Consider the following 15349-nt stretch of genomic DNA (forward strand, 5'->3'; position numbering starts at 1 on the left):
ACAGGTGTCCTAAACCTGTTCCCTTAGAAGCCATCTCATTTCTTATCTTAACCACACTACTCTGGAGCTTTATTTCTGGCCGCTTGAACCCACTGTCAAGTTTACTAAGGGCCTTTTGGTTTACAAATTGTGCAAATTGCAAATAGGATGAAAGAAAATGTATATACAGAAATTTTTAAAAGGCCCCTGATAAGGGAGATGTGATGGCTTGAGCTGCGTCCCTCAAAAAGATATGCTGAAGTATACGCCCCCCCCATCTCATCATCCCCTACCTCCATCTATGAACGTAAACTTATTGGAAAACAGGGTCTTTGCCGATGGAGTCTCATTAAAATGAGATCCCACTGGAGCGAGGAGGACCCTCAAACAATGACTGATGTCTTCAGAAGAAATTTGGAAAGAAGGCCATGTGAAGACTGAGGCGGAGATTGGAGCGATGTATCTACGAGTAAAGGAAGGTCATTACTGCAGGCGACCACGGGAAGCTGAAAAGACAAGGGAGATTTCCTCCCGTTGAGACCCCAGAGAGAGCACGGCCCTGCCCGTACCAAACCTTGATGTCAGCCTCCAGAATTGTGCGGGAATGAACTATTGTTTTAAGATTTTATTTTATTTGTTTAAAGTAATCTCTATGCTCTGTTCCCAAGGCGGTGCTTGGACTCGCGACTCTGAGATCAAGAGCTGCCCACTCCACTGACCGAACCCTCCAGGTGCCCACGCTCCCATTGTTTTAAACCCCTCAGTTTGTGGTACTTTGTCGTGGCAGCCTTAGGACCCTAATATAGGAGAAAATTATAATCGTGCTGAAAAATATCAAGTCTTGCTCCAATAGAATGTGGTCCTATCCTAATCAAGAAATGTGGGAATTTTATTTTTGTATTTTTTTTATTGGCGGGAGGTTGGCGGGTGGAGAAGGGCAGAGGGAGGGAGGGAGAGATTCTTAAGCAGGCTCCACGCTCAGCACAGAGCCCAACATGGGGCTCGATCCCACGACGCTGGGATCACGGTCTGGGCTGAAATCAAGAGTCAGGCACTCAACGGACTGAGCCACCCGGGTGCCCCATGGAAATGTGGGGATTTTGATGAGACGGGGGTTAATACCGTGACTGTCCTTGTGGACACTACCATCTTGGAGGAGGATGACCACAGCACATATCTTCATGAGTCACAGCGTCACCCCTCTTAGCTCAGCTCATCTAGTAACAGTGCAGCCAGAGTGAACTGTCTAGAATCTGATCCTATCACCCACGTGCCTAAAACCTTCAGTGGTTCCCCCGTGCCCCACCCCCCCCAAATAATACACAGACTCCTGAGGTGGCTTCCGTCTCCACTCGCCTCTCACCCCTTCCTCCTCACACTGCCCTGCAGTCTTTGCCCAGAACATACTTCTTTTCTTTGGCCTCATTGCTTAGCCGATCCCATTTATGCCTCGGTCCCTTTCTACGCAGATGTCCTTTCCTTCCCCATGGCCCTCCGGGGCCGTCCCACAGTCCCCCCAATTTCCGCGGGACAGCCTTGACGCACATCTCGTTGTACCCGCCTGTGTCCTTACCTGTATCACCCTCTAGCCTTTGCTACTCAAAGTGAGGTCCGGGGGACAGGCACGCGGGCATCACCAGAGTTTGTGGAGCTCAGGTAGATTTTCACCATCAGATGTGCATTTTCACCAGAGACTTGGGTGGTTCTCATGCACATTGGCTTTGTGAGGTGTTGGTCTCTTCAGCATAACCTCCACGGGGGTAGGGAGCACTGTCTCCCAGAGCGGAGCACAGTAGCTGTTTAAAGAGAGATGTAACCGATGAATGCATCGGGCCCATTTCCTGTTAACACGCGTGCCTCGCAGGAAAAAAACAATGACCAGACTAGAAAAAAGCAAGTCTCCTTTTATCGGCATACAGAGACTCAGGTCCTTAGCCTGTACGTATTTGTCACAGCTCTCTTGAAATTCCCCCTTACATCTGTCATATTCTTTGTTTTCCTGTCAAATCCTATTTTCTGCACGAAACACGCGAATGACTGTTCTATTACTAATCATGTTTTCTGTTCTGTTTTGTGTTTTTTTCTTTCTTTTTTTTTTTTTAGTAATTAAAAAAAAAACGCTCTCATGACAACACAGGCATAGCCAGGTTTACACTGTTATTTTTGAACTTGGTCCATGAAAACTGATACCTGGTAATAGCTTTAAAAATGGTCCTCACCGTTCTTTTTTCCTCCTTCTCTCTCTCCCCTCCCTACCCCAGCCCCTCCCCTCTCCGCCTTTTCTCCCATTCAGCAGATAACTGGGTATTCTAATGCTTCCTGATAAGTCTTTGTGATGTCAGTCCCGGGGGTCAAAATACGCTGATAGGTTTCTATTTCTCACAAGCTCTCAGTAAATGATATGTCACTTTTCCAGAGAAGTATACAGGTAAGAGAGCCTTTCCACACTCAGCTTCTAATTCCCTTCATAGAATGTTAAATCTGACAGTTTATGAACCATCTCAAATTCAGAATCTTTTTTTAACGATTATTTATTTTTGAGAGAGAGAGCGAGAGAGAGCGCGAGCGAGCAGGGAAGGGGCAGAGACAGAGGTAGACAGAGGATCTGAAGTGGGCTCTATGTTGACAGCAGAGAGCCAGATGAGGGACTTGAACCCACTAACCCATGGCTGAGATCATGATCTGAGCCAAAGTCAGACACTTGACCAACTGATCCACACACGCGCCCTCAAATCCAGAATCTGGAAAATCCTCCATAAATTGCTGACTTGACCCACCTCTGAAGCCTATCTCCTCTTAGCTTCTCTCCTCCCTTCCCCTCCCCGCAAGCTGAATTTGCAATTCGCTAAAAGGCACCACTTGCCTAAGGTTTGTACCTAGTAGGGGTCACGTGGCCAACAACCTTTTGTAATGATAATGTTCCAGGACGAGATTGGCACCCTCTCTGTAGGTAAACAACCGTAGGACTGGCTTTTCTTTCGATGAATGTATTCCCTGCATTTCAGGGCGCACGATGTGGCCAGAAGTTTCCTAATTCATCCAGTCAGAAAGTTAATGGTGTTCCTTAAGTATTAAGACAGTCAAAATGAGCCCTGGGAGAGTCCCCGTGGCTCTGCGCTGTGACAAAAGATTTGGAGGCCCCACCTCTGCGGTGCTTCCCAGGTCGGGGGGATAACTCCTCAGTGCGGCCCCCTCTTAACCCTCTGAGTGTTTACCACACTCAAAACTACGTTGTTTAAACTCAGGAGGAGTCTGGTTCCACGATGATAGCACTGTCTATACTTCTGTAGGACCAAGCCATGAATAACTAAATACTTTCAGCTTTGCGTAGATCGGGTGATCTCAGGTAAATAAACAAGCTCAAACGCCTACTGGGGCCACGTAATGTAAATGACAAACGCAACAGGGGGGAGCGTGGCGGATGGGAGCTCCCGCCCCAGGTCCAAGCGGGAGAGGCTCCCACACTTCCAGCCAGCTCTGCTCTGCTCGGAAACGGAGCCCCGGTTGTCAGAGCTTCGCCTTTTACAAAGGACGCCAGAGATCGGGGATTTTAATGTAGTCTCTCAAGTTTTAAATGTTGGTAACCACTTCAAATCTTCAGAAGACATTTTGCAAGTCAATACCCTGAACCAAAAGCAAACACTCCTGGGAGCCAGACAGCCCTAACTGGCCAATTTGTAACCTGGCCACTGAACAGTGCAGATAATTAAGACCATTCACTTTCAAAACAATAACAACAACAACAACAACAACAACAACAACCCCAAACCCCCCCCAAACCCCCCTCCCGTTACTGGGAAGGCCACCATGGGTACCGACTCCTGCTCCGTAGGGCCCGGCCCAGGTTCAGATCCTGGCACGACTCTCGGCCAATGTTTTCACACCTGTAAAGCGGCTTTTATGGTTAAGAATGACAGTTTCGTAGGGTTGTTCCGGGGACAGAATGAGAAATGGTCTACCGAAGCCCTTATCGTGAATTGGCCCCCAGTACCCTCTCTCCACCCCAAATTACCACTTCTCTTGATAAGAATGGAATTACTCCAGGCTCGGGCCAGCATCGTGCAAATAACTTCCTATTCCCCAGATACCTCGTTCCCCCGTCCACAAGGGCACTTGACGGTCTACTCTCCTTGTGTTTCTACGCAGCATCCAGATGGGAGAAACATGGACCTATCCGGGGGCAATGTGCTCCACACAGACCTGATCCGGGCCGAGAGCTCGTCCCTTTGTCGCCCTACATCGCATCCACACACACCAGCACCCCCACTCAAACCAAAACAGCGTTGGCTTGCTGGCTCCGGGGTTTCAAGCTGGTACTTTCTCGCACGCCTCTGGCATCCTCTCCCCTGCTATGAAAGTTGTCTCCCTTCCCCTGCCCCGCAACTACCTCTCCCCCCCGCCCCCCCCCCAACCCCCCGCACTCCTTCCAGGGTTGGCCCGGAGTCTCTAACTGCGGGTTTACGGGAAGCGCCGAGCGCCTGGCCTCCCCACCCCCAGCCTTCCCGCCACGAGAACTTTCCCCTCTCGCGACTCTCGGACTCCCGCCACGACCGCAGCAGCCGCGACCTCGGGCGGGCGCAGCCTCTCGGCCCCGACCCCCCCCCCCCCCCCCCCCCGGCCCCCGGCCCCCGTCCGCGACCGGAGCGATCTGGGGGCGGGGCAGGGTCTCCGCGCCGAGAGCGCTGAGCCCCCCGCCGCGGACCGGCGCCGCCGCGGACCGCGAGCGAGTCCGGGCAGGTCCTCCCCACGCGGCTGCCCCCGGGGGGGGGGGGGGGGGGCGGGGACGGGGGCGGGCGCAGAGTCAAGTTTCGCTACGTCACCGTCCCCGGGAAGTCCCCATAAGAGGAGAGCGCGGGAGCCGGCCGGCGCTCAGACCTGAGAGGTGCGCGCGCGCCCCTGTCGTCGCTGGTAGAGTTGGGTCCCGCCGCCCCGGTCCGGCCCGTCCCCGCCGCGCGTGCAGCTCGCGTGCCGCCGCCCCGAGGTGTTCGGGGTGGGGGACCGAGACCCCCGGGCTCCTGCGGCACGGTGGCCGGCGGCCGCTGGCGGAGATGCCTGGGAAGAGGACGCGTAAGAGCGCGCAGCCGAGCCCCGCGCGGGCCCCGGCAGGTAGGGAGCAGCTGGGTCCCGCTGAGAACCCGGCCGGGGCCGGGGCCCGGGCGGGGGCCGGGGCCGGGGTCTCGGTCGCGGCGGGCTCAGTCCGTCGGCACGCGGCCTCCGGGTCGGGCAGGTCTGCGCCCCTGCATGTGCTTTGGGGGCGCCTCCAGGAAGCCCTGCGGGGTTTCCCCCGGGACCGTGGAGACGGCGCGGGAGGAAACCCGATTTGGGATGCAGATGGCGGTTTGGGCGGAGGCAGAAAGCCTCTTCTTCGCTTGCTTCGCTTGCTTCGCATCCCCAGTTGCTCAGCCCTGGGGCCGCGGGGAGGAAAAGTGCAAGTGCGGGCGACCATCACGAGGAGAAAGTCATTGTCACGGCAGGTGGGGGCGGGAGAGAGACTCGGGGAGCCTCCAGCGCTTCCTGAGACTAGCCCTCTTCGTCCTGAGGCGAGGACCATGGAGGTCCCCACTCTGAGTGTGGCCACTCTCGGGCCCCCCAACACAAAAAAGCAGTACTTGGCTTGGTACCTTCACGCTCTCCCACAAAGGACCGATGGAGCGCTACAGAGGCCCTGCGAGGACCACTGCGGCCAGGAGCCTAGAAAGTTTTGCTTCTTTGTTAAAAGTGCAACATTTTAACAATCGTTATTATTGCGGGGACGGGATAGGAGAAGAACAGGAGTTGGTCTGCAGTGGTTTTTAATCCATCCACTTTCCCCTCCTCCCCACATATAGCCCCATCAAATAACTTTTCAGAACCCCCCCTACCCCCTCCCCTTCTAAATCTTACCAAACAAGGTAGTCATCTGCCAAGGGGCTGTAGCGAAGAAGGCAGAAAGGCTCTGGGCTCGAAATCCGCCCTACTGCTATTGCATCAGACGATAATGGCCCCCTTTTAAAGTTGGTTTCGCTTTATAGAGCCCCTGAGGCGTGCAAAGGAAGTGGTGATTGACGATACGGCCAAGGCGAACTTGGTACCTTGTTGCTGTCTCTCAGGTCTTGCTTGGGAGGGAAAAAGCTTGGCCTACCTTTTGGGAAGTCCAAGAATTCTCCTGTTTTGGGAAGGCCTAACCTGAGAATAACCTGCCTGCCATTTAACTTCGTTCCCAGTAATAAGGGCCCTCTTAAACTTAATTAGATAGTAATACATTGTTTAATTGAGATATAAGTGACCTGTGACATTGTATTAGCTTTGATGTGGTATATGCATATATCAAATGATGATTTGATCTATGTATACATTGTGAAATGATTGTCATAATAGATTTAGTGAAGATCGCCACTCCTAGTTACAATTTTTTTTATTACATTTATAGAAGTGTCATGAACAGAAAGATTTAGGAAACGACTAGCAGCTATTTTCTGCCCGCTTTTTTGGTGAAAGGGATCATTTTTTTAAAACTCTCCTAGTAATCCTTTTTCTTCAATTAATGTTTGTTTAATTATAATATCTCACATTTAAAACGTAGTACACATGTGAGTTAAACGTTATATTTTCTGCTTCACTCATAAAGGCAACAGATTGGTACAAATTTGGTTTGTCAAAAGCACACTTTACACCAATTCATGTATTGGTGTTATTGTATGTTAGCCAATTTGACGATAAATTATATTAAAAAAAATAAAAGATTATTGGCCCCCAAAGGAAAAAAAAAAAGAGTATAGGAAGATTGTATGAAAAAAAATTGGTTTGTAGGAAGAATTTGATTTACAGTGGAATATAAATTTCTAAGTTATTTTAGAGAATGTGGGCTTAATTTGGATACAAGATTTTATGAGACTAGATTTCAAAGAGTTTTTTTAAATGGGGATAAGAACACATTTGGATTTGCCTATTAATGAAGGCATAATATGACCTGTGAATTACTGCCATTTATAAAATAAATCCTACTTGAAAACAACATAAAAAAGTTTAGAATTCCGACTTCGTTCCCCCAACCAGCCTTAAATGAGAGAGAAAAGGATGACATCATCTGAGGCTGGCAAAGGCTCACTAAACTGCGGTGTGTGACATAAATGTCCCTATTGAAAGAAAGATGACATTTACCTCATCCGGTATGCGTTAAAAAAAAAAAAAAAGACTTCAAAGTAAAAGTCTTCATTCTTACTGTAACCGTTGTTTTTTTTGTTTATGAGTCACACCGTGTTAACATATGTCGTGTGTGTTCTAAGTAACCTTTCTCACGTTCAGAAAATGGGTGTGCATAGAGCTAAAGTTGACATAAACGCTTCACTGGATGCACACTCCGCTTGCCCCTCGGATGGGGCTCTTGCCGGTTACAGTTTGTCATGTCAGCATGATTTTGATGGTTTGCTTTCCTTTTCAGAGCCCGAAGTGGAATGTGCCATGCAGCTCCGGAGATTTGGAGACAAACTGAATTTCCGACAGAAGCTTATGAATCTGATATCCAAACTCTTCCGCTCGGGAACCTGACTGCTTTGGGAGCTTTCGAATGAGGAGATTGGTTTGAGACGGAAGGTTCCCCAGTAGATGCAAATTTCACCAGTTAGAAGAGACTGCCTTGTAATGGAGGTTGTGAGGGAGATCTCACTTGCTTTTGGATGCCCTTGGAAACCAGGATGGGATACATCCAAGAGGATTTCTGTCGGGGATTTCCCAGAAGTCATTTTTCTGGGGCTCGGGAGAATGTTATAAGACCACTTTGTTTATTTGTAAGGCAAGAATGGAGGAACTGTGCAACATAAGGAATGAATTACTTATACCTTGAGTTTTTACTTCGAAAATTATTCTGGTGTGTGTGCTGAAGGTTGCTGCCCAGGGGTGCTGGCAAACGGATAACGGTGGGCAGGGGCAAGAAAGAGCGAATGTTCAGTGTTGGTTTTCACTTTTGGAAGACAGAAAAGTGCTGTATAGTCTTCGGTTTATATATCACCTTGTTAAAAGTAAAGATTTCATTCTGGAAACACAATGTCATGGCGAATGTTGATCCCATAGGTCACTACAAAATATAGGGTAAATTTGAAAGCTTTTTCCTTTTGACTCAAAATGTATTGCTTCTGTTCGGATGACCCTTCATTGAATTATGTTCCTCTGAATCTTCGCTGGAAAGTCTGTACTTGGGAAAAAATGTGACAGAGATGTTATATGGTGCCAGTAAGATTCTTACCGGTTAGAATGTTACAACATAAAGAACGTGGGAATTTGCATACTGAGAAATAATGGGGGAAAAAGGCGATTTAGGCTTTCTACTGCTGTAATTAAAACTTAGTGAAACAAAAATTCTCAAGTAACTTGATAGGAAAATGAATGTATTTCTAAAGAAGTTTTGAAAATCTGTAAGTTGCCTTTTCTCATACTAGTCAGTGTACCTCTTTCAAGAAGTGGTCCTTTAAAAGAAATTAAGCACGTTTTACATAGGATATACTTTTTTAAAAAAAGAGAATGCATTGCTCATCCAGAATGGAAATCTCATCTATATGTGTAGTTTGCATTATAATAATATGTAGGTTCTGTGAAAGGTATATGAATTTCCCCCTTTTATTGTTAGAAGGCCAGACTACCGACAAAGCCCCCAAATACATAAAAAAGAAATAATAATGTCATGATTGAATTTCAGCAAGAATGATCTTATTTATTTTACCTATTTATAATTAAAGTATTTTGTTCAGTTTCAAAGCGTATTCGTTAAAGTTACATTTTTAGATTATGAGACCAGGCTTTCATAAGTACTTGAACAGTAAGAATGTTTTCATGATAGGCTGTAGTCACTTTAGATGAAAAATTACCTCAGTATCTGTTTTTCTGCAGTGTTACTTAAGGCTGTTAGTTTATTTCGTGGCAACGATGTTTTTTGATCTGTCTGGAGGCAGATATTTTGCCCTATGGATATTTATGGTCTGTAATTGTATTTATACAGGTAAAACTTTATACTGTAGCTGTAAACTATTAAAGATTATCACCAGTCTTGGCTGCGTGTTTACTTCGGTCACGTAAGCTGCCGAATGTTCGTTACGAAACCAAAATCGTTTCACCGATTTCCGTCTGCAGGCACATGGCTGATCACCGCCTCCTGGGTTCCAGCTCTGGGGCAGGAGTGGAAAACACGGGGACGTTTAGCATGACTTCTGCTGTCAAGGGACTTACGGTTTAACTGGCAGAGGAGATAGCGGAAAAAGAAGATATTCGTGCCAGGCGTGGGTCTCGAGTGCCCTCGCAGTACTGCCTGGAGAGTGATTTACTTAAAGGAGCCTTCAGAGATGTGGGACCTCATTAGAGACCCGTGGAGCCCTCCTTGGTCGCCCTGGGGCCTCTGCCTTGGCAGTTTCCTTTTAGATGGCCTCACGCTTCACCCTTCCTCCGCCCCCACCCCGAGCAGCAAGTATTGCTTCATCCGAAGCCAGTCGTGTGCAGAAGTAGGTGTCACTCGAGTGCCCTTCCAGTGTGAGTGAGAGCTCCAAAGATCCTCCTAATTTGTAGCTTCGAACTGGATGGCGTCTTCCTGCTCAAAGTGTGGAATGTGTATGGCCTCCCTGCGCTGGGGAGGGAGAGAGGAGGGGCTTCAGGAGGAGGGTGACCACGGGAGAGGGAGAGGGTGACAGCCAGCCGGGGACCTGGGTGGGGGGAATGAAGGGCTGCCCCGGGGCATCTCAGGAGCAGGGCTTGGGGGCAGGGGGGCGATTGGCTCTGTAAAGGGTCGGGGATCTGCAGGATTTGGTTTGAGCCTCTCTGGAAGAGTGACTCCTGTCCCTTTGCCTCTTCGGAGAGCCGGAATCGAACCCTTGGTGTTAATTAGGTTTGCTATGAGCGGCCTTGCTGCTCTTTTCTACAGGGAGTAGCAGGAAAGCCTTGAACAGTTCACAATCTTCGGGTTTGCGAACTATGTATGTTCTGAGAACTATTTTTTTTTTTTAATTTTTAAAATGTTGTATTCATTTTCTGAGAGAGACAGAGCATGAGCGGGGGAGGGGCCGAGAGAGGGAGACACAGAATGGGAAGCAGGTTCCAGGCCCTGAGCTGGGACGCGGGGCGCGAACTCAACGAACCATGAAATCGTGACCTGAGCTGAAGTTGGATACTTAACTAACTGAGCCATCCAGGTGCCCTGAAAGGTATCGATCTTTACTTTTTTTTAATGGTTAAAGAAAAAGAAGCCCGAGTTTGAGCAGAGGCCCTGAGAATGCTGTTTCATACCTAGCCTAGTCTGGATTCCTTTTCAACTGAGCTTATGGTTTCTATGGGGCTTGAACCCCTGAACGGGGAGATCATGACCTGAACAGAAGTCAGTCGCTTAACTGACTTGAGCCACCCAGAAGCCCCCCTCCCCCCCTCAGGACTCTGAATATAAAAAAATTCCCACGATGCCCACATCACATCATTGTAATTGTAAATGCTGACTAACAAAAAGCTACCAGGAATTAAAAAAACAGTTTGACTTGCATTTATATATTTATTATTTTTAAAAAATTTTTTTAAGTTTATATATTTTGAGAGACAGAGCAGAGGAGGGGCAGGGAGAGAGAGAAAATGCCAAGCAGGCTCCATGCTGTCAGTGCAGAGCCTGATGCAGGGCTTGAACTCATGAACCATGAGATCATGACCTGAGCAGAAACCAAGAGACAGATGCCTAACCGACTGAGCCACCCAGGTGCCCCCGACTTGCATTTATATTTAAGAGAAAACCATAACTCGTATATTTGAAAAGTCACCTAGAAATGGCAAAGCGCTATTCGCAAAATGGTTACATAAAAGTATAATTTTGCTTCTGAATTACTTCTAGTTAGTTTAAAATTGAGCAAGAAGGGGCACCTGGGTGGCTCAGTCGGTTAAGCGTCCGACTTCGGCTCAGGTCATGATCTCACAGACCGTGAGTTCGAGCCCCGTGCCAGGCTCTGTGCTGACAGCTCAGAGCCTGGAGTCTGTTTCAGATTCTGTGTCTCCCTCTCTCTCTGACCCTCCCCCATTCATGCTCTGTCTCAATAAATAAACGTTAAAAAAATTAAAAAAAAATAAAATAAAATTGAGCAAGAAAAAATTCACTGCCTTCTGCACAAACACGTTCGCAATCCTTCACGTTAACAAAGTTACTGTCATTCCCTCCACAGCAAGTATAAGTGAAGCCTTCCCAGGCTTTGCGTCTTGGATTAAAGCAATAGCGAATCACATTAGCAGAGCACAGCCCCTCACCCTTTAAACTGTGGCAAAACTGATGGACCTTTGCGGGGGGAAAAAAAATCAGAAATGCAATAATACCAGAATTAAGAAGCTGTGACCATCACTGAGGGAGCTGAAGAAGATTGAATCCCACAGAAACTTCATTCTGAATCCTAAATATACTAAACCGCTGAAAAATTAGTGCCTCTGGGACACCTGGGTGGCTCAGCCAGGTAAGCATCTGACTCTTGATTCCCGCTCAGGACATGATCTCACAGCTGGGGAGTTCGAGCCCCGCATTGTGCTCTGTGATGCCACTGCAGAGACTGCTTGGGATTCTCTCTCACACACTCTCTGTCCCTCCCCTGCCCGCATGCTTTCTCTCTTGCTCAAAACAAAAATAAAACAAACAAACAAAAAACCCCAAACACAACAAAAACAAAACCACAAAAACCAAAAACCAAAACCAAGCTAAAAAGCAAAAAACTCTTAAAAAATAAAGTGTGCTTCAAATGTCAAGAAAGCTAGCACCTATAGGGACGGAATTTCTTCTGAAGTTATGTCCTTGTATCATTTGAATGGGTCATCAGGTAAAAATGGGCTATGCTTCGAGGGATAACATGACATGCTTTGGTAAACTTTCTTATGTTGATAGGTTTTTTTTTAAATTTATTTATGTATTTAAGTAATCTGTACACTCTGCGTGGGTCTCAAATGCACGACCCCAGGATCAAGAGTTGCACGGTCCCCGGACTGAGCCCGCTAGGCACCCCCTCCTATGCTGATAGTTTTATTTGAGATGTTTTTATCAGCTCTCCTACCATCATTAATTTTGCATCGTCAACACACTACAGCTATAGAGCTTTATCATAGTCTCTCCCAAAGCAAGTTTTCCTTTTTTTGGTGAATTTATTTATCTCTGTGCATGTGTCTCTCCTGTGCTTAGGTGAAATGCCTGTATTGTCTCTCTACAAATATTAAATACTGCCCAAATAACCCATCATTTCAGGGCCTGTGGGGGCTGGGCAGGGATGCAGGTAGAAACGGGGAGGAAAGAAGAGGGATAGAAATCTCTTTGTGCTGTAATTTGCAATTACTAACTAAAGGATACAGAATTCCCATCAAAACCTTTAAAAAGAAATTTTCAAATTTTTACCATGTTGAGTCTATACTTATCCCACGATCTCATGTGTACAACTGATTCCATATGTGCTCATGGCACTCATTAATGAATACTGTAATATTTTAGTTTACTTTTTTAAGTAAGCTCTGTGCCAAACATGGGGCTTGAACTCATGACCCCAAGATGAAGAGGCACACGTCCTACCAACCGAGCCAGCCAGGGGCCCCCTGAATACTGTAATTTTTTGTGTACATCGAGGGGATGAGAAATAGTTCTAAAGAAACAATGACGAAGAGGAAGCAAACACTCAAATCATGGCTCTGTCACTTTCCAGCCCTGAGAACTTGGCAATTCATTAGCTTCTCCTAGCTTGTGCTCTCGCAGGTAAAAAATGGGAATAATACTTCATATGGCAATTGCGTGAGGACTGATAATACATGCGGGCGGGGGCGGGGGCGAGGTGGGGGGAAACAAAGGTCGTCTGTCATCTATCACCTCTCTCTTTATCATCTATCTATCAATGTATCTATGAATGAGATAAGTTGTTTTCTTCAGTCTAAAGACTCTGTGTGCTGTGATTTGGGCTGTTTAATCCCTTGCAATAACTCTGCCCCTACCCTAGCGCGCGCGCACACACACACACACACACACACACACACACACACCTTTGGGCTGGAACAGCATAAATTGTGAAAAATCTTGCCAAACTCCTCAAACCTTTGTCAGAGGGAATGACCCAGCAGGAAGATAACTGGCACCTTGAAAAAAGTCCACACCAAGAGTGACAAGCCGTACCGAATGGAATCCTGACGCTGGACTTTGAGGGCAAAAGCCAGGCAGCCTGTCTGAGCCAGAGTGATTCCCCTGAATCACCTCTCAGGTCACTTGTGGTTTGAGACAGAAACTGGGACGGCAAAGGGGTCTGGAGACATCTGCCACACGCCTGGTCCTAGCAGACCCGCTCCGGACCTCACTCACGGCACACGGTGAACTGAAGGGTTTGCAAAAAGAAGTAGGAGAGTGGGTATAAAAAGTCCCCTCCAAAAATCTCTTTTCCAAGTTCTTCTCCTCCACATTGATTGAAGTCCTGGAGGAGGTTGGGCAGAAACATCTTGGACTCAGAAGTATTTTCTTGGACATGAAAATTCCCCATGTGTTCTGGCTTCCCCGGGGCGGGGGGGGGGGGGGGGGTTGTCACTGAGTCTGGGCTGCTTCTTCTATGCAGCTGAAAATAGAAGGGGTCACCTGACAGGACACACCCTACCCTGTATCTCACCTCATAGGTCATCGTTCAAGAACAAAACCTGTGTCAGTACAATCCAGGCCCTCTCTCTGTTAAGGACTTTCAGAAATCAGTTTAACAAATTCAGACCTACCGACAGTCTTCCTCCAAATCAGTTGATTTAAAAAAACACCAGAAAAGTGGGAGAATTGAGGAGTTATAGGTGGGGACTTAGGATTCCCTTACTTTGTAAGGCTGGGGCCCCAGACTGCTCCCAGGTGTGATTAGAGACTGCACAGTGGTGAAAAAAAATTTTTTTAAAGAAGGAAAGAAAGAAAGAAAGAAAGGAAGGAAGGAAGAAAGAAAGTCTCACAGTGCATGGAGCCTGGGCTTGGATTTGGGCTGGAAATGGAATGTGCAAATAGCCCTTTGATATTTCTTGTGTCTTAATGAAAGACTTTTTTTTTTTTTTCTTTTCATCAGGCTCTCTCACTAATGACCTCTCACGGAGCTAGGAGATTTGCCCATTTCCAACTTCACATCTATTTTTTTTTTTTTTTTTAAATTTTTTTTTTCAACGTTTTTTATTTATTTTTGGGACAGAGAGAGACAGAGCATGAACGGGGGAGGGGCAGAGAGAGAGGGAGACACAGAATCGGAAACAGGCTCCAGGCTCCGAGCCATCAGCCCAGAGCCTGATGCGGGGCTCGAACTCACAGACCGCGAGATCGTGACCTGGCTGAAGTCGGACGCTTAACCGACTGCGCCACCCAGGCGCCCCTCACATCTATTTTTAAAACCACAAACTTTCTTTCGCCACAATTGTCACTGGCTTTGGACTTTGAAATCAGCTACGGTGTTGCCACTTACTCTTTGCAGGACTCTGGATAAGTGGCTTCGGCTCCGTTCTCTTATAAAACAGTGTAAGATACACCGGTTTCAAAACTTCTGGGGAATCAAACAAGGTGAGAATGTACATGGTGTGTGGCTCGCAGTCATGCTCAGTAAATGCCAGTTAACTTCACTTTCAAGACGGAGGGTTAGATATTAGCTTCCTTACAAAGCTGTGGAAGATCTTGCCCAATTAAGATTATTAGACTCAAATGAAAGCTTTTGGAAAAAAGGCAGTGGTGAAGCTGGAAAGGAAGTGGCAGGTTTTCCCTTGATGAGACCATCTGTTTTTAATTTATAACCTTCTAGTGATGGTAAAACCTTTATTTTCACTCTGTACATAATAGGCTTCATGAATGCTACTGAATTGCCCAAAGCTCCTGGCATGTATTCATATAAAAATGCAGGTCCTGATTTATATAATACTGCATCAAAAAATAGGAAGAAGGGGGGCACCTGGGTGGCTCAGTGGGTTGAGCGTCCGACTTCGGCTCAGGTCATGGTCTCACAGCTGGTGAGTTCAAGCCCCGCATCGGGCTCTGTGCTGACAGCTCACAGCCTGGAGCCTGCTTCAGATTCTGTGTGTTCTCTCTCTCTCTGCCCCTCCCCCACTCATGCTCTGTCTCTGTCTCTGTCTGCAAAAATAAACATTAAAAAAAAATTAAAAAAAAAATAGGAAGAAGGTCCTGTGTAGTTACTTTGGACAGATTTGGGTAAGGGAATTCAGCAGGGAATCATAAAAGGCAGTCTCTCCCCTGGGATGAAACTGTGAAAATAAAATGTGCTAATTTGGGGAACAGAGGTTGAATCCTGGCTGCTTCTGTTTTTGGCTTTAGGAAACCACAGGGTTTCCAGAGGACTTCTCTTGAGTCTGTGTTCAGATCACCAATACTTCCCCAAGAGAAACACTTCTTAGTAATCACTCACAA

General features: G+C 47.1%; 1 protein-coding gene across 2 annotated transcripts; it reads left to right on the top strand.

Moving 5' to 3' along the window:
- Nucleotides 1-4833: 4833 nt before the first annotated feature.
- Nucleotides 4834-14079, top strand: PMAIP1 (phorbol-12-myristate-13-acetate-induced protein 1). Of its 2 annotated transcripts, XR_014135900.1 has the most exons (5): nt 4929-5085; nt 7400-7825; nt 9082-9446; nt 11136-11417; nt 14013-14079. XR_014135900.1 is itself a non-coding variant. In XM_060613984.3 (2 exons), exons 1-2 carry the CDS (start codon nt 5028-5030, stop codon nt 7504-7506), a joined length of 165 nt encoding a protein of 54 aa, XP_060469967.1. In that variant the 5' UTR covers nt 4834-5027; the 3' UTR covers nt 7507-8998. The 2 variants fall into 2 exon arrangements, 1 of the variants encoding a protein (XP_060469967.1); XM_060613984.3 differs by lacking the exons at nt 9082-9446; nt 11136-11417; nt 14013-14079 and having other exon boundaries at nt 4834-5085; nt 7400-8998.
- The last annotated feature ends 1270 nt before the right edge of the window (nt 14080-15349 follow it).

This window comes from Panthera onca, chromosome D3 (assembly GCF_046562875.1).
Source record: "Panthera onca isolate mPanOnc1 chromosome D3, mPanOnc1 haplotype 2, whole genome shotgun sequence".
Taxonomy (NCBI): domain Eukaryota; kingdom Metazoa; phylum Chordata; class Mammalia; order Carnivora; family Felidae; genus Panthera; species Panthera onca.

Coding starts and splice junctions, on each gene's coding strand:
- PMAIP1 (XM_060613984.3), top strand. CDS start 5,028: ATGCCTGGGAAGAGGACGCGTAAGAGCGCGCAGCCGAGCCCCGCGCGG. Junction 5,086..7,399: donor CCCCGCGCGGGCCCCGGCAG/GTAGGGAGCAGC, acceptor TTTCCTTTTCAG/AGCCCGAAGTGGAATGTGCC.